This window comes from Peromyscus eremicus, chromosome 20 (genome assembly GCF_949786415.1).
Source record: "Peromyscus eremicus chromosome 20, PerEre_H2_v1, whole genome shotgun sequence".
Classification (NCBI taxonomy): domain Eukaryota; kingdom Metazoa; phylum Chordata; class Mammalia; order Rodentia; family Cricetidae; genus Peromyscus; species Peromyscus eremicus.
The window spans coordinates 55,887,791-55,908,376 of record NC_081436.1 but is presented as its reverse complement, the minus strand read 5'-3'; the positions used below and the strand labels follow the sequence as shown (position 1 = coordinate 55,908,376).

The 20,586-nt window shown below is 40.5% G+C and overlaps 1 protein-coding gene across 1 annotated transcript; it reads right to left on the bottom strand.

Moving 5' to 3' along the window:
• Nucleotides 1-10,296: 10,296 nt before the first annotated feature.
• On the bottom strand, nucleotides 10,297-11,214 carry Tmem74 (transmembrane protein 74). The gene has a single exon (XM_059247385.1). The coding sequence runs from the start codon at nucleotides 11,212-11,214 to the stop codon at nucleotides 10,297-10,299; it is 918 nt and encodes a 305-aa protein (XP_059103368.1).
• Between the last annotated feature and the right edge of the window lie 9,372 nt (nucleotides 11,215-20,586).

Sequence of the window (20,586 nt, the reverse complement as noted above, 5' to 3'; positions counted from 1 at the left end):
CGGAATCAGACTGAGGTTCCAGGCACCAACTTGTCACCCATGTAAGACACTAACTGCTTTGGAACTTGAGTGGGGAGATGGTTCAGTAGTGCTTGCCAGCAAGTGTGAGAACTTGAGTTCAAAACCCAGAGCACATGGAAAAGTCAGACACAGTGGTGGCAGTCTGTAAACCTAGTGTGGTAACCAGGTAACAGGGTGTATGCAGTGATAAACAAGAGGGCCTGTCTTAAACAATATGGAAGGCAAGGAGCAACCTCTAAGGTCCATACACACATCATGACACACATGTACCAACATTCACACATGCATGCACACATAAACATGCACATACTTACCATGTTTATTTGTTCAGAGAGAGAGAGAGAGAGAGAGAGAGAGAGAGAGAGAGAGAGAGAGAGAGAGAGAGAGAGAGAAAAGGCTGAAGCTCTACACATCTTGACTCAAACTTTGCGTCAGCTCTGAGCCAGAACCACATAATCCAGCTCGTCCCAAATGCATAACCAACAGAAATTGTTAGTCATAAAAGCTTGGTTATTTTTTAAACTACTAGATTTTGAAATAACTTATTACATAACTATATACAAATTGTTACACTGAACATGCTATAAATTGAGATTTCAACATGCATTACCTAATCTAATTCACTTGAGACAAAAAATAGTCAAATGTTCTTAGTGACCTAGAGGGATATTTTCACAAGCAAAAATGAAGAACAATCATTAGAAATGTAAATATTTAACAAGAAATTACTTCTAGACAGGCCATACATTATGTCAGAGACTAGGCATTCACCACACCCATATCTCCTCTTTTTTTCATGGACATAATCCTGGACAAATACAGCCTCCATTACAATTCATCTTGGCAATAATGACAGCTGACCAAATGAATGTGAATATCTTCCACAAAATTCTTCAAGCCTTCCTATCTTCCTGCTAGCTATTGACAACTAGAGTGGACATGGAAGACACATGATAACAGATCCTCCTGAGCAAATATGGGGTAAACATCTCCCTAACCAAAGCAATGGAGGATTCTCATTGTCAATGCAGTCTTGTAGGTCACAGGAAGCTTCACCCAGTGACCACACTGGGGAGGAACATGAGCAGTGACTGGTTGGTTTATAACCACATTAGCAAGGAATTGATACACATCATTGTTCACAGTTAGTCATTTGGACCCGTTTAAGTGCAAAGAAGCTGGGGGATACAGTCCTGGTTTATACAGAGGCTCTGTTGCAACAAGTGTACAACAAAAACGGGGGGATGTGTCTTTTCTACATTTTGGGCTGACCCAATCCCCAAGTTAAAGTCCGATCTTCATATTGCTTACAGTTCCTAAACTAATACCCCTAAAATGCACAATCTTCTTCACAGGGTTGAGATGGCTCCTTATGTGATCTGACAAACTGTAAACAAAATGTAGGTTATGCTGCATGTAAAGTACAGGAGGACGGAACAGGGACAAGGCAACCACGGGAACTCCTCTTCTCGTAGTAACTGGTCATGAAAGTGCTGGGATTTTGCCAGGCAGGAACCCTGTAGCTCTTCTGTGTGAGATGTGGGTAATTCCCTTATCTGGCCCTTTTCTGCTTTCTGGAATGCACTTGATTGCCAACTGTTTTTCTAGGTGTCTCAGGAAGTCTATTGTCTTTAATTCTCTAGAACCATATCTATATGGTTATTTAGGAGCAGCTTTGCTTGAAGGCCGAATGTATTTCCCAGTCTGCTTCCTACTAGCATCATACTGGTGAACAGTTGTTTTCTGAAGTCCAAATGGGCAGAAGGCCATGGCTTGACAGTAAAGTTTCTTAATTCCTGTGTTTGCATCACTTCTTTTCCGTCAGCCAATGCTCACAATCAAATTTTCTTTTCTCCGGACCTGAATTATCTTTCTGACTCGAGAGCTTCCCATTCTCAGCTTAATGATTCTCTTTTGAGATTGTACTCATCAGCTCTGTCTCCAGAATGACCTATAACATAAGGTTTCATGTGATGGAGGTTTGAACCTCGGTCTTTCAGCCTCATGTCTCACTATTTAGAGTCTAGCACTGGTCGTCCCAGCCCCTTTCATTCCATCTGCTACCAGGAAATTCTCTTCTGAACTCATCATTTGTAGAAGATATTGTTAAAGGCTGGTGCAGGCTCTGCTTTCTTCTTGCTCTGCTGCACTGGTTTCCTTGCCATGGATCCACTTAGCAGTAGTGGGTACTGGTGAATAGTTTATTTAATTATGCAGAAGAAAATGAGATCAATTCGTAGCAATTTGTCTTTTTCTTTTTTTCTTTCTTATTTATTTTTATTTTGTATTATTATTTTTTCTTTTGAGACAGAGTTTCTCTGTGTATTCTTGGCTGTCCTGGAACTGCAATTTTTCTTAATATCATTTGTATTCCAAAGCAGTTTTTGATAGTTTGTCAAGGTAAAATAAAAGTCAAAGATAAATTGAAGTATATGAACTCTGCAGTCTGGGTAGATGAAGAGAAGTCTTTTGCCAGAGTGATAATGCCACACAATCTTTTAGGTTTCAATACTGCAAATGTAGAAGAAAGAGTGGGGAGAGGAGAAGGAGAAGTAGGAGAAAGGGAAGGAGAAAGAGGAGAAGGAGGAGGAGGAGGAGGAGGAGGAGCATAGGGGATTTTAAGCAAACAAAAGGACTTTGTTCAACTTCCATATGGCAAAATTCTTCTATTCAAAGAATAACTGGATTTTCTAGCACAGAACAGATGATTGGAGCTCTAACTACTCAAGATCTGGGGAATTTGAATACAAAGGATTCTACGCAGGATACTCTGGAATTAAGCAAAAGACAATTTTTACACTTTTTTTCTCTTATGAAGAAAAATGTTAGAGGGATGTTAGCAATAATGGAAGCATGACACACTGGAGTCATTCTAGTATAACACTTGTATGTAAAATGACGATAAGCATGACTATGATCATGAAAGAAATGGAGGAAGAAAGGAAAAGAATGGAAAATGTCAGGATAAAAGAATCATGGAGAAAATAGAGAGGAGGAAAAGGGAAAAGAAAAATTGTCTATCAATGGGGTAAATTTAAGGTTCATCAACATCCCACAAGGCAAATATCATCATACTATAGACAATGAAACTATGGCTCAGACAAGTGGACAAGAGAAGAAAAGAACAGGCATTCAAACTTGAAGACATGTGTCTTCTTGGTTCTGACACTCTTATTGTACCATGTGCTGTTAAGACTGTGCAAGAAACACTACATGAATGCAAAATACTTGGCATAAAGTAATCATTCAATTATGGCTATCTCTCCTTGGATTCCACACTGCAGACTGTATAAGGCCTATATGTACTATTTCACACATCAGAAACATGACTGTATTTTATTTTTAGCACTGAAGAAAAAATATCTATGTAGGTTTATTTGAACCACTTTAAGACTGATAACTATAAAGTAAAATAGCATAAATAGATTTTTCTGACTTGGATAACAGTTCTTCTAACTTTGAATAAAAACCAATTTGTTTGTGAAAAAAATCCTAAATTTTCATTTTCTACTGCTTAGTATTATATATAGTTTTAGGGTATCATTTAACATTTTTAGCTTTAGGTTTTCATTCATTGTTAGAAAGCAAACAGTAAAAAGCAACTTGCAAAAATAAGGTGAAAATTAGCTAAGATAAAGCTTCAATCCAAAAGCACAAGTTGGGGACTTGAAAAAAGAACTTCTTGCTGTCCATGAGCTAAAAGCACAGGCACTAGCTTCATACCCAGATTGCTATATAATAATACAACAAAATCATATATATAATTGTAAACTGTGATAGCTTACATTTTTAATTATCTTTAACAAAAATTGCTAGAGTATGTCTTTTGTGGAGAGTCTTTAGAAAAAATTTCTTTTGACCTACTCTAAAAATATTAAATAGATGGTGCTGTCATTTGAGAGCATAAAGGATTTTACATTTATTAATGTAATGTGCTTGAAAAAGACAGAGATGTTAGAAATGACATCAGTCATCAATGGCTTTTGGCATAGTCCCAACTCTCCCATATTTCAGCATGTAATGAAACCATGTTTATTGGCTTGCACAGGGCACTATATCCAGCTGAGATGATAAGTTGTATGGGGATGGATTATCTGCTTGCTGCCTTGCAAACTCCCTTACTCCCCGGTTTTGTTAACAGCAACATCTACAAAGAGGAGCAACATCATACCAATACTCTGAGACTATCACTTCTGTGACCTGCAAGGACTATATTGCAAGAAGACTATGGAATATTGCTTTCTTAACTACTCCTGCATGATCATAGTTAGTTAACAAAACAAACAGCATTCTAGAAGTTTATATGTGGAAATAACTAGATTTTTCTTCTTAATGATAAGCAAGAATCTTGATTTGGTTTTTCTTTTAAAACAGTGAAAATACATGTGTGTGTGTGTGTGTGTGTGTCCTCATTTCCAATTCTCTTTTTTGAATCAACTGACCTTGACAACACATATATAAGAATGCAATTCTACTGAATAACACAAAAGGAAATAGATATCAACATTCAGTTGAAAAGATTAAAAGAGAAAATATAATATAATTCAATATTTACTTTTATGAGAATACAAAGAAGCCTTGAGAGAATGTATAAGGAGTGAAAGAAGTCCTAAATGAATGCATATTTTGACATGGGCACAGGCATGTCAAGGACCAAGGACTTGGACCCATGGAAAACTGGGAAAGCCTTTCCCCTGGTCAAGTTCAGAAAGGCAAAGCCTTGGTCCAAGTACTAGTGTTCACACACACACAAAAGGCAAAGTTCTTGGTCCAAGTACTAGTGTTTACAACTGATTAACTAGTGTGTGTATAAACTAGCAATTGCAGCTTCCTCGACCTGGATGCTACAGCTGGAGACTGCTCACAATGCCCTCCTATAGGGACTAGCTAATTCCTTTCCTTGTTCTGGACACAACAAACACGATGAGGTTCTGGGTTGTTTTGATAGTTGGTGTCACTCTAGCCATCAAAGTGCAGGTAGCCCACCAGACCCCAGCTTTTCTATACGTATGTCTTTATGCATGTCCTTTCTTCTTTGCCTCGCAACCCCTACTTAGATTTCCTAGTCTAGTTAAGGCACTGAGCTATACTGGCTGAGGTATACAATCTTAGATTTTCAGATGAGTATTCTTAAAAAACATCGTGCAATTCATACTCTAAGTTCAATACCAAGTAATTTAGAGAAATCTATATAGCATTCACTATTTCATACATACAAAGCAAAATTAATAAGACATAGTTCAGTGATAAGGTAGTAAGGAGAATGTTACACTTGACTTGGAGGTAAATATTACTTTTATTTTTTCTTATATATAGATAATTTTAAAAATAATTTTAAATGACCAAATATGTATTATATTAGACTTCAATAAAAGCTGAACACAGTAAAAACATCTCAATAAATATTTTTATTTCAAATTGATAGGACACATTATTACCATATAAGGCATCAAATGCCATGAGAAAAAAGCCCATCATCTTCCATGAGTGCCTTTATAATATCAAAAAATACACAATCAACATCAAGTACTTTCAGTTGGCAAGAACAGTCGGATGAAAAGCCAGGAAAGAATCACAGGGACATACACACCAGAGGAAGATCCATCTTTGTCTCCTTACTCAAATTGGTTTTCAGTCTGTGTAAGAAGTAGTCAGAGAGCAGTGAGAAGTGAGACCACAGGGGAATCCCTAAACTTGGGATCCAAAGACAGTGCTGTCCACATTTCTAGGGAAGAAAATATTAATTCAAGATAAAATAATTTATAAACATTCCACACACTTATGAGCTTGTAATTGAAAGGTTAAAAAATAAATCAAAAAGCATTTGTAGGACTCTGAACAAACAAAACAGGTTTATGTTCTTACAGCATTTCATTCTGAGGTTGATTCCAAATTCTTTATTAGTTACCCATGAAAGACTTCTTGTTCATAAAATTAACGTTAAGGCATGCCAAATTCCAATAAGATGACTAGTCTAACAATAGCTTACGAATATTAAGATTCTGTACCTATAAAACATACCCTAACATATATACAGGCTTCTACACAGCAACCTGCATACTTAACTAACAAAAGCCATGACTATGCTTTTAAGTTAAGTCATGGATTTTTGGAAGCAATTCTGTGTATTTGCACTAGCACCTTCCCTTTTGATAATGTTGATGTCAGTGAGCCAAATCAATTCCAAAGTTATATGCCCATAAAAACTAAAAGAGAGATTTTACAGAATATTATGTGGACTATAAAATGATATAGCTGAAAAGAGTCTGCAAGTCAACACTGTTAATTATCCATCTTACGAGTTCCTGAGAAAAGCCTATTGAGACTTCATTTTAATTCTCATCATGGTCACTGTTTATGCCCAGTTTGAGAAAAGCTAGAGCCATTCCAGAAAACTGTAAAGATGTGTCTTGTTCTGTGGTGCATTTAGATCTAGGGGATGACATTGCATCTTGCTGCCACACGGGAACAGTCGACAAGCGTTGCGACTCTCTTTTGTCAGGCCACATTTTTGTGGGAGCTTGAGTTGCTGCAGTAGAATCAGATATTCAGACTGGAAAATCTTCTAACAGATACATAGGTGTTCTCCCTGTTGCTGTGACCATTAATCCAGATAAGAGTTTCATATGTGTACACACTTGAGAGACAAAGACCAGAATGTTCATTGTGTAATTGCTTAGAATGCTTTCTTGTTGTAAAGAAACTTAAAAGAAAACATATGTGTGTGTGTGTGTGTGTGTGTGTGTGTGTGTGTGTGTGTGTGTGTGTGTGTTCAGATCCTTAATTCTTGATATAAAATTATCATGGTGCACTTTCACTAATTTGACTTCACTCTAGGGACAAAGGAAGGGATGGCACAAACATGTTGGTATGGCAGTTTGTTTACATTTGAGCCTTGAAAGGATATGTGCTGGTCAGGGTCAAACTTGGCCTCAAAACAGATTTTTAAAAAGGGAGATGATGGGCTCAGGTATTTTAAGCTTTTGATATCAAGGTGAATATCTGGGTATTACAGAATTAAGGGACCCAGCAGTTGCATGGGTGAAAACACCCAGGCCAGAGAGAACTTGATGGTTCCCAGCCGCCCGCTGTTCTTCTAAATCATAGAATTAGTACTTAGCAAGAAGGTGGGAAAGACAACAGCTTCACATGAAGGGCCAGCACAGCATACTGCATGGTCACATCAGGCGCTCCAAATGGCTGGCAGGGAAAGAGCATTGCAAAGAGCCACACAAACTCTACAGCAGTTTCCAGTGCCCCCCAAGGGGACAGGTTATCAGAAATATTAGGAAGCCTACACTGTCCATTAATTGCGTGAAGCTTCCACAGATAACAACTGGTACCATGTGGAAGAGATCTCCACAAAGCCCAAGAAAGATCCAAGATCTACAGCATTGCCTCAGTCTATTCAATGTCTGGTTTCTCACATGGCCAGGCCAAAGCAATTCTAGTACCCAAACCACTTTGGATTGTATTGTGATCAATGGTGCTGAAAGTTCAGAATGTTTCTTTGTTGGTATTACCTTTACCTTTATTGTTATTTTCTTGCAGTGCAGAGGGCTTGACTCGGGGTCTCACACATGCTAGGCAAGCGCTGTACCCTGAGCCATGTCCATATTCCTGAGCTTCATTTTAAAATCAAGAAATCATCTCAAAGACAGGCACTAACAGAATGGGTGAAGGCAACACAAATATTATGCCTGGGGGAAAGCAGATAAAGGTAATTATTAGAATTACATCAGCACAGCTTAAAGAAAGCGTCCGGGTGATTTTCTCAATTGGTCCCTTTGGGTGTAATGGCCTTCTCTGGTATCACCAGAACCTTGTGTCATGCTCTCTGTGTTTGAGCAGTTTGAGATAACGTGGAAATGAACATTTGCTTACATTCAATTTAGAATCTTCTTTTCTGAAAAGGCATTTTTAAAAGTGCTGCCTTTAGAGTGTATCTCTATGATTTAGCAGCATAGTGAGTTCATTAACTTCTTGTATTGAAGAATTCTGGCTTTTTTTCTTATCATTAGTTTTATAGGATTGAAAGGATAGCCTTCATGTTTAATTTCAAGCTCATCAAGAACGGAAAATTGAACCACAAATTAGTGCTGTTTTATTTGCTATGAAACTAATTAATTATGATTTATAAATAGATAAAAAAATTCAGAGATCTCATATAAATAAACATGAATAGTTTATTGTTTTTCTGAGACAGTCTCACTCTATATTCCAGGCTGTCTTGGAACCCACTATGTAGTCTAAGCTGGCCTTGACCTTGCATTGATCTTCCTGCTTCAGCCTCTTAAGTGTCAGAATCAAGGCATGACTCACCAGGCCTGGCATTAAACTGGTTTAAATTTTATTTTACAAATTTTGTTGTTGCAGTTTGAACCCAGCTCAGATCTACTCACTCATGGAGCTAGATTACTCCCTTCTTACTGCAACATCTCCAAAGTGGTTCCTCAAGCAGACTAGGAATCAAAAATGAATAAACCTCCAGAAGATAAAGTTTAAACTTCTGGGAAGCTGCCTTCAGCACAGATGACCTAAAAGTCCCAGAGACACAAAGCATAAAAGACTAGCTACAACAATCAAAATACATGTTACTTCTCGTGCTTTGTGTCTCAGTAAGCCAGCACTTCATGGTCAAGTACTTTATTCTACAGGGTGAGGCAATGGGGCTGCATATACAGTTTCCACACTTGCCTTACTTTTCCCTAAGAATTCTGTGACACGCTTGCCATCCCTAACTCATCCTCCACTACTGTGTTTTCCTTTAACTTGTAATAAAGGTAACTCAACAAATTGCTCTGATATCCACAAGGACTCATTCATATAGATACACAAACTCATATAGTTCACCCACAGGCCTCAGTAACAACACAGGTGTCTACACTAGACTTCATTAAGCTTAAGAATCTCCAACAAAATTCCTTTCTCACTAGCTCATCCTTTCACTCACACCCATTCCTGGCTCCAGTCCTCTTTAAGAATGAACTCATTTTATACTAATAAAACACCTAAGTGGAAGGGTGTGGGTCACTTCAAGGAACATCAGTGCAATACAGATCTTCCTTAGGCTGCATTTCCCATCTCTTTCCTGACCACCTTGCCCACAGAACCTCTCATAGACTAAACATTTCACTTTATGAGGGGAGAACATGGTCCTTAAGGGTAGGTTTTCAGGATGATCTCTAGACCTTGTCAAGGGGAATCAGGATAGTGATGAACACAACTCCCACTAAATGAATGAGTTTGATTTTTCTCTTTACAGTGTAAGATTTTGGCTATAGGTTTAAGGACTTTTTAAGTAATGGCTTATACTAGGCATAGTGCCCAGGAGTCTAGCTGCAATTATACTGGAGGTTTTCTCTAAACCACCACCACAAAATATCACCTGGGCAGCATACCAGGCCTGCTCATGACATAGACCTGTCTAAACGTTTGGCTGCCAGAAGATATGTTTTTAAAGTGTAATCCTTTGCCACACATGTATGAGAAGTAAAGATTTCAAGGGCACAGGTCATCAGGCTGAAGGCAAATCCACAAGGAAACAAAGTATGTATCAACAACTACTCTACTTCATTGGGGAAAAAAGGCTTCAGGAAAACACCTTATATTAACAGTTAACCTCACATGGGTCTGAAGATGACATATCATTTTCTTTATAAGAAGGTACATATTAATGACATAGTTGTCATTTCTAAACACAGTAATATTTTAAAATATAGTATTTTATAGCTTTTAAAAAATAACCATTATCTTAAAGTTTCAAAACATTCACACTCCCAAAGTCTACATTTTAGTGTTTAGTCAAATTACAGGAATAAAATTTTAGCAAGAAAATGGAAAAGCACTTTGGGAATTAAACGTAAGCTTTGCTATTTAATTAGTGCTTGTGTTTCACAGAATAGATTGCCACATGATCCCATTGTGCAGGAGCCCTTCTAGTACCTAATAATAATATCCATGTTTATGTAAAAAGAAAACACTTGTATATTAGGTCAGTGGAAGTATTTTGCTATAGAAATAGAAATTCATAGTCATTACAGGTGAATTAGTTTTCAGTTTGCAGTAAGTCAGGAATAGATGGCCATGGTTTCTTTTACATCTTATACAGGTTTTCTTAATAAAAGATCCATGGAAACAGAACACTGGCTGGCTTTTGGGATGTGGAAAACAACAATAACAACAACAAAGGATAACTTTTCTTGCCAAACAAAGGACACCGGTGACGTAATTTTTTCACATCAAACCTATAGTTGTCTCTCAAGAAGTTCAGAATTAACTCTGTACAGCAAGGGCATCTTCCTCCACCAAGGACAGTTCCAAGGTGTTTTCATTAGTGCTGGTTTTCATCCTGAAGTTGAAGGAACCGTAGAGTTTTGCAGACTCTTTGGAAGAGGCAAATCTGTTTCGACGATAGAGCTCCCCCTTCCACATAGACATCATCAGCAAGCACGAGAGGACGACTCCCCCGAGTGTGAGGAGGCAGAGCCCAGCTATCACACAGCGGTCCAGGTGTGCACCTAGCCTCGCACTCTCCTTTTCTAGGCGCTCCATCTCCCGGGCTGCCACGGTATTGGGATCCACTGTCACCTCCCGAGGGACAATGTAAGAAATGATCACCAGCAAGATGCCAGTGACCAAGAACAAGATGGCACTGATGAAACCATAGTCTATGGACTTCCCTGAAGACGTGGCTTCTGAGCTGGTGTCATCCTCGTCTTCAGATATCAAAGACATGGCAGCCTCGTGGGACCACTCGTTAGGGTTTCCCCAGCCGAGATCGCCAGGGTGGTGACTGCCTTTTGCTGATGGGGATCTCTGACTTCTCTGTTCTAAGTTGACATTCTCATCCACATAAGTAAAAGACGTTTCTAGTTCCTGGCTGCAACAATTGCAGACTTTACGGTCTGCCATTACTTGGCTGCTCCCTGACTCAGGAGGTCCTGGTGGGAAAAAGCTTGGCTGAATAGCGTTATCTTGGAGCAAGGAGGTTGGGGGTTCTGAAGAAGAGCTAAGTCTAGACACTTCCACTACAGCTGCTCCTGGTGTGGATGTTGAGTTTTTCTGAGAGCAAAGAGCCTCTCTGACGGCTGCTTCCTCTCCCTGGTCACCAAAAGTCCCTCCTGAACTCCAGTCCACAGCATTGCACAGGTCCTCTGGTCTGTTCCTCTTAGTCAGGGAGTGGAGCTCCATGGGAGCTGGCTAGAATTCCTGTAGCAATTTTCAGAAATTCTTCCAGTGGCAACACAGTTAGATAAGAACCCAGCAGAATCTAAGCCCGTGCTATAGAGAGGCCTGCTCCTCTGGTCCCCATTTCCTTTATAGTCATGGCTGGTTAAGGACACCTTAGCCTCAGTTCCTCATGAGAGGGACACACATAAGAAAGGGAACCTGGTGGCAGAAGAGCGTGGAAAGGGTAAATCTTCTGACTTGTCACAGGGTTAGCAGGGAGAAACTCAGGTCAGGGGAGAAAAGGAGCAAGGAGGAAGTGGCAGTATCTCTGGAGAGAGCACACTGCCGTCACCAAGCCAAATTTATCCAGGGACTCACACGTTCCCGTGACAGAATCCCTCAAACGAGAAGGCAAGTTTCCTGTAGAAAGACACAAATGAGAAAGGCAGGGCCCTCTTTAGCAGAGCTGCCGGATTTCTGGAGTTCTCCAGCAAGTGCAGACTTCTTAACAATTCAATTAGAGTGCATGTTTATACTCCAGTTCGGAATAGATTCTAATACAGATTAGCTTTAATGAATGTATGCTCCTATCAGCTGGGTGCGGTTGGATCAGCATCTTGACTTAGCAGCTATGAAGTGAATGAAAAGGATGACTTAATCAGCCAGTGACCAAAAAAGGAATCAGGACTAGTGATTCTCTTATTCATGTATCTAGTAACTCACTACACACAGCCCTGGGCCCTGTGTGTATATATATAATATATATATATGTATGTATGTATATAATATAGCCTTATGCTCTTCTACTCTGTTTAAATCCACTCCCTGTTCCACAGGGGCAGTTTACACATTTCACTGTGGTCTCTGCAAAACACAGTGAGCCAGTCCACTTCACACATATGTACTACGTGCTCCCGTTGAGTGCCTGCTGCTCCCACTCACGAAGTCTCGGTGGATCGGAGTTACTTCTCTGCCCTACAGTTTGCTAACACACAAGCACAAGAAAGTAGCTCCCCGGACGTGTTTACAAACTCGATGTGCAAGCAAGTTGAGGGGGTAAAAAAGAATGATAAACAAATAGCATTGAATCAAGACAAAGAAGGCAGAAGCAGTTTCCAGAGCTACAGCTGAAGCTCTGTATCCATGGCACTCCCTCACCTCTGCTCGCCTTGATGGGATGGAACTCTGTGTTGAACAGAAAGCCAGGAAGCCATCTGCCCATCTACTACTCCCTCTGCTAGCTTCCTGGGGAATAAAAATTCACTCTCCATTCTCAATAAATACAGGGGGCTGAGTCAAGGACTCCCTTTGTTTTTATTTCAATCCAGAGTGGTGATTAACTTTAACCCGTGGCTGGAGGATTATGAATCAAAATCCCCACCTCCAGCAGCTGGTAACAGAGGTTACCACCTAAGCCTCACCTAAGACAGCCAAGCAAGTCAGAACAGAAAAGAAAATCGACATGTTTTCTGCTGTACTTCAAAGTCCCCAACCCTCCTGTCCACTGAAAATACAAAAAGTGAATCAACAACAAACACAAAACAAACCCACAGTGCTAAGCGCAAAAAAACATAACTGAATCAGTTTTCCTTCAGCAAGTGGACAAGCCCCTACTGAAGGATCCTTCAATGAAGGAAGTGATGGGAACCGGTTTCATCAATTACCGAAAAGAAACACTCACAGATGGATCCCTCAGGCATGAGTCGCTCTGATTAACCTTTGGCACAATTAACTAATCGTATTAGACTCCTTTAGATAAAATCGGCAGGGTCCCTTACGAGACTTCCGATTTATGACAAAGCAGAGAGATTAATATTCTCTCTCTCTCTCTCTCTCTCTCCTCTCTCTCTCTCTCTCTCTCTCTCTCTCTCTCTCTCTCTCTCTCTCAGAGACTCACTAACTGTACAGTCGATTTGCAGATCTGTATTCTCAGGTTTCCAGCCTCAGTGGATGACGGATAATCCCAGGGGACCAGCCAAAGGTCTTTTCTTCCCTCCCCCTATTTTCCCCTCTCTGATCTGTTTAAAAGCTCAGTTAATGAGATTGCACCTCCAAAGCAGGGGGCAGCGTTTTCCCCAGTCCGCTGATCCTCAACTAAAGGCAGTAAAATATGGACAGAATTGACAGGGACAAGGCTAGTCCGCAGGAGACCACCTAAGGATGTGGGATGCGGGATGCAGGATGAGCGAGCTTACAAGACCCGCTGCTAGCACCCGGCAGGGGAGCCCCCAACAGGCTGCGGGATCAATCAGTTCTCCTGGCGAACTCTTGGCCCATCAAGGCACCTGCAGTCTGGCTGCGTCCGCTGAGGTCCTGCAGGCACCTAGCGCGGGGAGTGGGGATGCGTGCCCCAGCTCCTTTTAGCTCCAGGCTCCGGCTCTCTCTCTCTCTCTCTCTCTCTACTCCGCTTGCTTCTTCCCCATCCCACTCTCTGGCACTCACCTTCTGCTTCGGCTACCGGGTGAAGCTGGAGCGGGAGCACTCGCGTCCGCGTGGCTCCCTGAGAAAGTCCGCTATTCCCCAGCCGCAGCACTTGTAGCCAGTGTTCCCTGCTGGGTTCCGCTGGGTGGGCGGCGCCCGCCGAGTCCGGCTGGGCGGGGCAGGGCGGGGCGGGGTGCTCCCTTTTGCTGAGCATCCCGGGAGATGTAGTTCAGAAGAGGTCCTTACATTCCCTCCCATTCGCTTTGTCCCGTACCTCCAGGATTTTGTTCTTCTGGAAAATAGTTACTTCCATCCACGCACGCATTTACCTGCTTGGACCGTCAAGCTCTGGACTCTCTAAGATGAGTGTGTTTCCCTTCCCTCCCCAGCGCCTCCCATCCCCATCCTCCCAGCCTCAAGTGCAGCCACAGGATTCAGGAGGAGGACTGGGGAAACAAGCTTTACATTTAGTTCCCACTGTGTGCCAAGCCATTTGCATACTTTGTCATATTTAATAGTCAAAACACATGTTCAAGGTAGATTTTGTCAGTCTTCTTTTTAAAACGAGGAAGAAGACCCACAGGGATTCAGTGCTTCCCCGGCCCACAACCAAGATTACAAACTCAATAATTAGTAGCTTTTGAAATAGTATCCAGAGTGTGGTTCCAAAGTCATCGCCTTTCCCGTAAAATAGGTAGCATTGTGAACACCAAGAGTAGCAGTGCCCTGTTCTCCAGTTTTACCCCTGCATTTACTGTTACATCTTGTATCTGCTGAAGGTATGCGAAACTAGGAAATTGGAGAACAAAAGCAGTGTTCTTCATTGCCAGGCCCTTTTTTTTCTACACGTTTGATTTAGCTCATTGAAGGCACTCAACCTTAGAGGTACTGTAACAGTCCTCAACTTTACAGAATATCTGGATTATAAAACAGTAGTCAAACCCACACCGTTGGTATTCAATAAATTCTAAGTATTATGCTATACTAACTGACTGGGGGTGGGCAGAGCGTGAGAGGAGGGTCAGGTTTGGCTAGGAAAATTTATGGTTGTAACTCCTGAGGTTGTGGCTCTTGAGATAGGAGAAGCTAACTTCTTTAGGTAACAACCCCCCACCTTTTTTAACCAGGCTTTAACATCCTACAACAACACACCTTGGAAATGTGCGCTTTGTGGACCACATCTCCTCTGTTGTCCGGCACCTCCTCTGGAGTGATTTACGATCATGGATTGATTCCATCTAAGGAGCAAAGGATGACAGTATCTGTGGCATTTTCTGCTTGCAAGAGGCTCACATAAATGCTGCAGTCACTTGAGAGACAGGTCAGCGTCCTCAAGTGACACAGCAAATGATAACAATCCTATTTATTTTACTTCACAAACATGTGATAAAAGCCATTCGAATGGTTCCACAGACTTCTTAAAATCCAGCCTCTTTGAAATCTGTTTGTCCCACAATTTTATTGTAACTCCTTACACTATTAGTTTTGGAATTGCATGCCATGACTTCCTTGGCTCACTATTCTGTTTCCCAGCAAGAATATATTTCTCTGTTCCTCTCTCCAACTCATCTTTCGAAGACACACTTGACAACCTTATTTATGAGGGAACTTGTCAGTACTATATATTGGTAAAGGAACCCAAACACACTGTAGGTGTCCCCAAGGGGACAACTAAGATGTCAAAAATATCTTGAGCTGTTGTTAGATAAAGAGGTGCAGCGGGGACTTGGGGTATTTAATCAAAGGAAGAGACTGGGGCAGTATAAAAACTAGCTTTAGGTTAAAGTTCATAACATCAAATGTATTTCACCTCATGGTTTTATAAGGGAAATTAGAACCAATGACAGTAATAGTATCTATTAGTGCTAATATGTTACCACTGTAGATGCTGATACTTTGTAAGGAGTGCAGGATTTTGCCGCTTTTTTTCATGGAAGTCACATGTAAGAGGTAAATCACAGGTGTAAACATAGAAGGCTTCTCATGACAATCACCCCTAGGCTGCAGCGTCTTGGGAGCCTACAGGAAAACTTTGTGGGCTCATGGATTAGGTTAGCCATTATCCTCACTTAGACACTGGTGCACCTCAGATATTGGGGCACACAGACTGGGGAGTTCTGTCAGGTTTAACTAAGAGACTGATTTGGCATTTGATTCAAGTAAAAATATTCTATTCTATGGAATGTCTCAGAAAAGTGAATTATATACTGCTAGAGAGGCTTCATTTAAAAAAAAAAAAGGCAGAGGCATTTATTGGCAGTGTTAAAGGAGGGATTTGTTTAATTGGATTATGCAACCTCTGTGGTCTCCCTGATGAACTAATTCTAATCTATATGTATTACATGAGGTATTTCCCATCTAGGCCAACTGCAGAGGAATCCATATCCTGTAAGTTTGTCAACGTTGGGATTTTAAATATTTATTAGCCACTATCTTGTGACATTTGTTGAAGGTAACTACTAAACGTTGTTTAACCTATGACTTAGGCACTTGAACATTGAATGGCGATTGTGCACACCTAAGATCACTATTGACATGTTGAACATCTTACACGATACAGAAAGTTCAGTCTTTCTCTTTTATTCAGAGAAGTCAGATGACAAAACTCAATTGAGACTTGAGATGATTATCAGTTATTCTCTCATTCCCCATTATCGTCACACTCATATAAAGTAAAACAAAACATTAATTCACATCACCAGGGAGGCTACCTGGAAAACAGGACCCCAAGAAAGACACGGGGATCACCCAATGACGGAGAAATGGATGAGATCTACATGAACAGCCTGGATATGAGTGGGGGTAATGAAGGGCGAGGGTCGAGGGAAAGAGCTTGGGGGAGTGGGAGATACCAGCTGGATCAACAACAGAGAGGGAGAACAAGGAATAGGAGACCATGGTAAATGAAGACCACATGAGAATAGGAAGAAGCAAAGTGCTAGAGAGGCCCACAGAAATCCACAAAGATACCCCCACAACAGACTGCTGGCAATGGTCGAGAGACAGTCCGAACTGACCTACTCTGGTGATGGGATGGCCAAACACCCTAATTGTCGTGCTAGAAACCCCATCCAACGACTGAGGGATCTGGATGCAGAGATCCACGGCTAGGCCCCAGTGGAGCTCCAGGAGTCCAGTTAGCCAGAAAGAGGAGGGTTTATATGAGCGAGAATTGTTGAGACCAAGGTTGGATAAAGCACAGGGACAAATAGCCAAACGAACGGAAACACATGAACTATGAACCAATGACTGAGGGGTCACCAACTGGATCAGGCCCTCTGAATGGGTGAGACAGTTGATTGGCTTGATCTGTTTAGGAGGCATCCAGGCAGTGGGACCGGGTCCTGTGCTCATTGCATGAGTTGGCTGTTTGAAACCTGGGGCTTATGCAGGGTCGCTTGGCTCGGCCTGGGAGGAGGGGACTGGACCTGCCTAGACTGAGTCTACCAGGTTGATCTCAGTCCTGGGGGGGGGGAGGCTTTTCCCTGGAGGAAGTGGGAATTGGGGGTGGGCTGGGGGGAAGGTGAGGGGGGCGGGAGGGGGGAGAACAAGGGAATCCATGGCTAATATGTAGAACTGAATTGTATTGTAAAATAAAATAAAATAATAATAATAATAATAATAAAAACACAAAGCATTAGACTCTACATTTTCTTTAACATTAAAAAGATAATTTAGGGGCTGGAGAGATGGCTCAATTGTTAAGCACACTTGCTGTGCTTGCTGAGAACCTGAGTTCAATTCACAGAACCCACATGGCAGCCCACAACCATCCACAGATCCAGGTCTAGGAAACCTGATTCCCTTCTGACCCCTACAGGTCCCAGGCAGGCATGTAGCTCACAGACATGCAAGCAAAATGCCGATACACATAAAATAAACTAGGTAAATCCAAGCAAAAATTAAGTTGATTCTTTGTCAATATACCACAAAATTTCCTTCAGAATGTTGCAGAGAAAAATAGCAAAGGAGAATTGACTGAGTTCCTGAAAGACAAGCTTTGCAAAAATTCCACTGGCTGGTAAAACATCCCCACACCCAGTCTCCATCATGCACTGCCATATCTAAAAGATTCCCCAAAGCCTGGTTCTAGAACTGCTTTTTAAGAGTCTTTCTCCCCTCGCCGGGCGGTGGTGGCACACGCCTTTAATCCCAGCACTTGGGAGGCAGAACCAGGTGGATCTCTGTGAGTTCAAGGCCAGCCTGGTCTACAAAGCGAGATCCAGGACAGGCACCAAAACACCAGAGAAACCCTGTCTCAAAAAACCAAAAAAAAAAAAAAAAAAGGAGTCTTTCTTGGTCAACATCCTAAACTTCTTCCTATTTGACACTATAGTGGTTTAATTCACTTTCCTTTAAACTGGCATTTTACATATGAAAAAGTACTTCATGCATACTTTACACTGCTTTCTATGTGTTCTTCCTTCCAAAATAAAACTTAGCTTCCCCTGAAAAACAGCCTTTTTTTTTAGAGTCAATGAGCATGACATAATCCAGCATACATCCAACAGCAGTAGATCTGCAGTATCTGCTTACAAAGCCAGTGGCCTTAATTAAGTGATGGCATTAAGAATCTATATAATGATTTCTATTTTACATAAATTTTAATATGTCTCATGTTTACTCTGGTATTGGAAGAACAATCATTATTATGCTAGATTAACTAGTAATAAAATAGATTCTGAGTAAATTGACTTAGTTAAGAGTAATCCTTGGGGCTGTTAACAACTAGTCTCTTGTAGTAATTACAAAGGAAGTCATCAAATTTTCTCTCCTCAGACAAAATGATAAGGACTAATTGCACATAAACTTCCTTAGAGGACTTAATGTTTTCATGAGATGCTGAGCAGTGGAAAAGGGAAAAAGATGATTTCTGGATAGTTTGGTTAAAGTTTGGAAATAGTCCAAGGAGTATGACTGATTTCATACTGCAAGTCGATGCTTCTAAGTTATAGAAGACTGATGACATCCAGAATTTAAAGTGAGATCTCATTTATTAGGCAAACTCTATGAATTACAAAAATTATTAAATTGTAAATTTAATACATGTACTTACAGTAGCTGTGCGTGTTTGTTAAATAAGACCCGTGGCTGATGCTGACAATAGCAGATTCTGAGAGTCAGTGTTTTTCCCAACATAGAGTTCCCCCTAGCTACTCAAAGTCTCCTCCTCCTCCTCCTCCTCCTCCTCATCCTCCTCCTCCTCTTCCTCATCTTCCTCCTCTTCCTTCTCCTCCTCCTTCCTCCTCCTTCTTCTCCTCCTCCTTCTTCTCCATCTCCTCCTCCTCCTTCTCTTGTGTTAATTTAGATTTCAAGAAAAGAAGCCACATCTCCCAATTTTTATTTATCAATTCAAAACTTTTTAAACACTGGCTGAATTGAAGAAAGCTGTAACTGTGAGAAACATTTGAGTATCAGAAATTCAAGAAATTTATACTCATCTTCTATTGAGTATAAGTTGGAAATCTGGAGAAAAATATGAGATCTGCCTTCCTTGAATATTTACGAAGTTACTAGAGTTACATTATTAGGCTAAAATCCAAAGGTCAGAAGGGCAAAGCAAGCCCCTAGAGCTTTATTTTACATGGATTGTTAGATGAGTCCAGAGGGGACAGTGGGAGACTGAGGGGCTAAGGAGAGGGGTCAGATGGGGTCTTGACCTCACCAAGAAATGGAGCTATAATAAATCTTTTCTATTCTCTCAACATTGGTTTGAACCCTGAAATGCTTCCTTCTGGAAGTGTGAACTAGAAGTCAGTCAGGCCCTCACAGGAAATGCTCCCTGCTTCATGAATTTCCCTAAAATTTAACCAAAGTGAGTCCAAAATGCTAGGAAACAACTTTCCTAGCAGAAGAGAGTTAGATATCATCCACCAAAATGAAAGCATCATTTTCAACCAGCTTTAACAGTTTGCAAATTAAAAAAATTAACCATGGAGAAAACCAACATCTAAAGGTTACATATTATGAATTCATACATATATAAGAACATATAATCCATATGTATTAATTTATGCCTATCAATTTTTAAATAAAAGATACGGTGTAGATAATGCTGTCTGGCAGAATTGCGGATTGAATGTGAGGAGTTGTATGTCACTATAAAAGTGTAATAGGAGAAAGATTTGTTTGGTGTTACAAAAGCTTTATACCTCAAGTTAAATCATGTACAGTTTGGTATTAGTGTTCAAGACTTGTATGGAGAAGGAACAGCATCACGACTAAGAAATAAACTGACATTTAAAGCCACAGTGAAATGGTACACTCATCCACCGGAATGAATGTCAAAACAATGAACAACATGAGATTTTAGTAATTTACAAAGCAAACAAAACCACATATACTGAATAAAGGGGATGGATGTAAAATGAAGCAATCACTTCTGAAAACTCAATTAATTACAAAAGTTAAACATGATCCAGAAATATCCTCCTAGATTTTACTCTACAGGAATGTGTGTACATGGTTTAATGCCAAAACTTGTGCAAGAAACTGTCAACTATCAACAGGACAGATAAATATATTACATAATATTTATTTGCACGTTGAAATACATACAATGAGTGAACTAGAGTTGTATCCAAATGGATAAATCTCACAACCATAATTACAAAGTACAGAGGAAGTTTGCTTGTATTTATAAAGAAGATGATTTTTTTTTCTAAGCAAATTTTAGAAACATTGAGACCCTGAACTAAATGCCTTAATAGTTAATTTACAGCTCATGAGAAGTGAGAGAACTACAAAATCATGTTCCTCAACAATAGGCATTTGAATTCCAGAAGTTAGTGTTTTAGAAGAGTCATGTAGAGCCTTTTAGTAGAAAAAACTAGAGACAGCCAGGCTTGTTTAACACTGGGAAATGTATTTATAACTTAAAAAGAGCTTGAGAACCCAGGATTCTTGTGTCCAAGGAGTAAAGTTCATTTTCCTCACCATTTGTTTTGGGGGTGAAGAAGAATCATAGTGTTG